This window comes from Cebus imitator, unplaced genomic scaffold (genome assembly GCF_001604975.1).
Source record: "Cebus imitator isolate Cc_AM_T3 unplaced genomic scaffold, Cebus_imitator-1.0 Scaffold257, whole genome shotgun sequence".
In the NCBI taxonomy this organism is placed as follows: domain Eukaryota; kingdom Metazoa; phylum Chordata; class Mammalia; order Primates; family Cebidae; genus Cebus; species Cebus imitator.
The window spans coordinates 2,385,687-2,390,250 of record NW_016107572.1 but is presented as its reverse complement, the minus strand read 5'-3'; the positions used below and the strand labels follow the sequence as shown (position 1 = coordinate 2,390,250).

The 4,564-nt window shown below is 48.9% G+C and overlaps 1 protein-coding gene across 1 annotated transcript; it reads left to right on the top strand.

Annotated features, from left to right (window-relative positions):
- Positions 1-1,037: 1,037 nt before the first annotated feature.
- On the top strand, positions 1,038-1,681 carry LOC108283210 (60S ribosomal protein L29-like). The gene has a single exon (XM_037728176.1). The coding sequence runs from the start codon at positions 1,077-1,079 to the stop codon at positions 1,536-1,538; it is 462 nt and encodes a 153-aa protein (XP_037584104.1). The 5' UTR covers positions 1,038-1,076; the 3' UTR covers positions 1,539-1,681.
- Positions 1,682-4,564: the final 2,883 nt, after the last annotated feature.

Genomic DNA, 4,564 nt, shown 5'->3' with positions numbered 1-4,564 from the left:
TGCGGCATCCTAGTGTTTGGCACCCATGATAACTAATAGTAGACTCTTTTGAGCAAGGGAGGGGCCTGGTCCCTGAGGAATAAAAACAGTGACAGCACCCCATTTACCAGGTGATTCCACACAGCCTGGCTCTCAAGATCAGACATGGCCTCCTGGCCGACAGCCAGTGTCCACCCTCTCCTAGACACTGCCTGTGGACACTTCCCTGTGGACGAAGCCTCTGTGAATCATGAATCATCCTGGACCCAGACATGGGAGCGCCATGGTACAAGGGAGTCTGGCAGTGATGGGAAGAGCCACATGGCCTGTTGGGCTCCTCCCGTCATAGGATCTGGTTCTGGGGCATGGCTCTGCCTCTGTGGGTGTCGGTCAAGGCAGCGGGGGTTAACTCTCCACCTCCCTCCCTCCCTGCAGCACTGCCGCTGAGGCAGCTGGATCAGGATTGAGCAGCGAGGATGAGCTTATCCCAGACACAGCTGCTGCTATGTCGAGGGTCTGAGGCCCGCAGACACAGTGGAGTGGTGCAGGGTCCTGCAGGGTCCTGGATACAGCCGCCTGCCGGGAGAAGACTGGCCATGTCTGCATACTCCCCCAGACCAGTTTCTCGCCCCTAGTCAGGCCTCTTCATTCCAGCCAATGGTTCTGAAACTACAGAGCATGAGAATCATCTGGCAGTACTTCTTTTAAAAGGGACATTTCAGGAACGCACCCAGGTCTAGGCTGAGGCTCAGGAAAATGAACTTTTAAGGAGCACTCCGGTCTAGCTAAATAATTACACATTTTTTGACTGGTGCGGTGGCTCACGTCTATAATCCCAGCACTTTGGGAGGCTGAGGCAGGCAGATCACAAGGTCAGGAGTTTGAGACCAGCCTGGCCAATATGGTACAACCCCATCTCTACAAAAAATACAAAAAAATTAGCCAGGCATGGTGGCGCATGCCTGTAATCCCGGCTACTCAGGAGGCTGAGGCAGGAGAATTGCTTGAACCAGGGATGCGGAGGTTGTGGGGAGCTAAGATTGTACCACTAGTCTTCAGATCCTAGGCGCTTCGGGAGCCGCGGCTTAGGTGCAGACATGGCCAAGTCCAAGAACCACACAACACACAACCAGTCCCGAAAATGGCACAGAAATGGTATCAAGAAACCCCGATCACAAAGATACGAATCTCTTAAGGGGGTGGACCCCAAGTTCCTGAGGAACATGCGCTTTGCCAAGAAGCACAAGAAGGGCCTAAAGAAGATGCAGGCCAACAATGCCAAGGCCATGAGTGCACATGCCGAGGCCATCAAGGCTCTCGTAAAGCCCAAGGAGGTTAAGCCCAAGATCCCAAAGCGGGGCGTCAGCCGCAAGCTCGATCGACTTGCTTACATTGCCCACCCCAAGCTTGGGAAGTGTGCTCATGCATGCATTGCCAAGGGGCTCACGCTCTGCCGGCCAAAAGTCAAGGCCAAGTCCAAGGCCCAGGCTGCACCTCCAGCTTCAGTTCCAGCTCAGGCTCCCAAAGGTGCCCAGGCCCCTACGAAGGCTTCAGAGTAGATATCTCTGTCTGCCAACATGAGGACGGAAGGACTGGTGCGACCCCCCGGGGCTGCCATCTGCATGGGGCTGGGGTCCTCCTGTGCTATTTGTACAAATAAACCTGAGGGAGGAAAAAAAAAAAAAAAAAAAAAAAAAGATTGTGCTACTGCACTCCAGCCTGGGCAAAAGAGTGAGGCTCTGTCTAAAAAACAAATTATTATTATTGTTATTATTATATATTTTTTATTGTGGTAATATATGCAAAACAAAATTCACCATTTTAACTATTTTTAAATATACAGTTGAATGGCATTAGTGCATTCACGTTGTCGTGTTGCTCTCACTGCCATCCTTCTCAGACTAGTTCGTCACCACTGACTGAAACTCCACAGCCATTAGAAAAGGACTCCCGTTTCCTTCTCCCACTAGCCTCTGACGCATCATCCTCTATAAATTCGACCACTCTCGGCAACTCATACAAGTGGAATCATACAGTGTTTGTCTTCTGGTGACTGGCGTATTTCTCCTAGCATAATGTCATCAAGATTCATCCTACTGTGGCACGTGGCAGAGTTTCCATCCTTTTCTGCCGCGTGGATAGACCACGTACTGTTTCCCCCTTTTGGCTGTAGTGAGCAATGATGTGATGGACGTGGGTGGACAAATCTCTGTTCAAGTCCCTGTTTTCAATTTCTGGGGTGTATACCCAGGCCCTTCTCTGGCATCTCCCTCTGCCATTTCATCCTGTTTACTTGCATGACCTAGAATGCTGTCTTGATTTCTGTCTTCCAAGCCTCATTCTGTTTCCCTTGCCTCATCTAAACCTCTCTAAATCTCGTGTCCCTAAGGCCAGCTTGGGAAGCAGCACAGTGGAGGGCACTGGCTCCAGGGCGGGACGGGGGGGGGCCATGCCTGTCTCAGAGGCCCACCAGTCTGTGTCCTCCGACTACTTACCTACCTTCAGTTTTTCTCTCTGTAAAAGGAGACAGGAAAACGTGATTGTAGGATCACTTGAGAGGATTCAGCGGGAAAGGTCGTGTAAAGTGTCTGGCACAGAGCAGGTATTTAATGAACGGTGGTGGTTGTTGGAATTTTTTCAGAAAGCTTTTCCTGACAGGGTAGATACGATATGCAGCACTTTGCAAAGCAACCTCTGCACTCAGAGAAAACGAGTCAAATCAAATCCCCCTCCTCACGGAAATAACCCTAAGGTTTCTGCCACTGCAAATCAGTATAAGTTAGGAGCAGGCAAACTCTCTGAATTCAGCAAGTTATGTTTTCTGAGTAATTTCCATTTTCCTTGCTGTAATTTAAATACATTTCATCTTTTTTTGTCTTCAGTAATTTCCCAGAACTACTGCTCAGAATTCTCTGGCATTGTTTTTCTAAATGCCTTTTAGGACTTCAGAACCTGATATATCCCCAAACTCCGACAATTAGAGTCAAAACCCAGAAATCCAATTCTGTGTGCCTGTGGCCAGCCACATACCAGGGAATAGCACAGAGGCTAGAGGAGAATGAGGCGGACTCCTTGTTTCTGAGAAGGCCACAGGCATTCAGGCAGGACGTACTAGTATGAGGCAATTCAGGGAACAATACGAGACACCTGTGACTCATCCGCTTTATATCAAAGCAAGTAGAGGGTGTGGACAGAGCTGATCATGTTAGCATCAGCAATATGAAAAGAATAGCACAGCGATTATGCACATAGACTATGGAGGGAAGGGGACAGGCAGGAGGGAAGGTAACTTGAAAACAGGTGAAGAGTCCAGGCTGGAAGGAACCCTGAGCCGAAAACAGAAACAGATTTTCACTGGTGTTTCATGTGTCAGAGTATGATGGTACAATATAAATTCAAAGACTAGATAATTATAAAACTCATGAGATGTAGAGATCACAGGGTTAGGAAAACAAATTGGGAACTGGATACAATTATGTAGTTAATCAACTAGTTAGAAACAGCAACAAGCAAGTCCAAAAACAGGATGGCCAAAGGAGAGGCTTGAAATCACCACAACCAATGCAGAGGAAACAAGAGGCAGAGATTGAAGCAGTTCGACGCGGGGAGGTTTGGAGGACATGAGAAAGGAAGGGAGGAAGGGAGGAAGGGACGAAGGGAGGGAGAAAGGGAGGGAGGGAGGGAGGAAGCAAAGGAGGAGGGAGGAAAGGAGAGAGGGAGGAAGGAAGGGAGGAGGGAGGGAGCAAAGGAGGGAGGGAGGGAAGGAGGAAGCAAGGGAGGAAGGAAGAGGGCGGAAGGGAGGGAGGGAGGAAGGAAGGAAAGAAGGAAGGAAAGGAGGGAAGAGGGAGGGAAGGAGAGAGGGAAGAAGGAAGGGAGGGAGGAAGGAAGGGAGGGAAGAGGGAGGGAAGGAGAGAGGGAGGANGGAAGGGAGGGAGGAAGGAAGGGAGGGAAGAGGGAGGGAAGGAGAGAGGGAGGAAGGAAGGGAGGAGGGAGGGAGCAAAGGAGGGAGGGAGGGAGGGAGGAAGCAAGGGAGGAAGGAAGAGGGCGGGAGGGAGGGAGGAAGGAAGGGTGGGAGGGAGGGAGAGAGGGAGGAAGGGAAGGAAGAAATATTAGCCAATATAAGAATAATTAATATCTCTAAGTAGAAAACCATATAAATGAAACAGAAAAGATATTCAGGGATATAATACAGAAAATTTTTTTCTTCAATAGAGACTGGATTTACAAAAAAAAAAAAAAAATGGCACATGACATACCAGAAAAAAAATAGAAAATAGTCCACACTGAGACATATCCTGTTTAAGTTATTGAACTTCAAAGCATAAATAATTTTTCAGGAGTGCAGGCAGGAAAAAAAACAAGTCATCACAAGAGAGAAAATGCAGGTTCTCCTCAGACTTCTCCACATTTAATGCTAGAAGTCAATAAGGCAATGTCCACGAAATACTGAGTGAGAGTGAGCATGACCCACAAATGCTGTACCCAGTAAGTTGCATCAGGTCTAAAGGCAGTAGTCCAAAATCAGTTCTAGAGCAGAAGGGGTGGGCGCCACCGGCTGGCATGTGAGAAGGCTCTGACCTCCCTC

Coding starts and splice junctions, on each gene's coding strand:
- LOC108283210 (XM_037728176.1), top strand. CDS start 1,077: ATGGCCAAGTCCAAGAACCACACAACACACAACCAGTCCCGAAAATGG.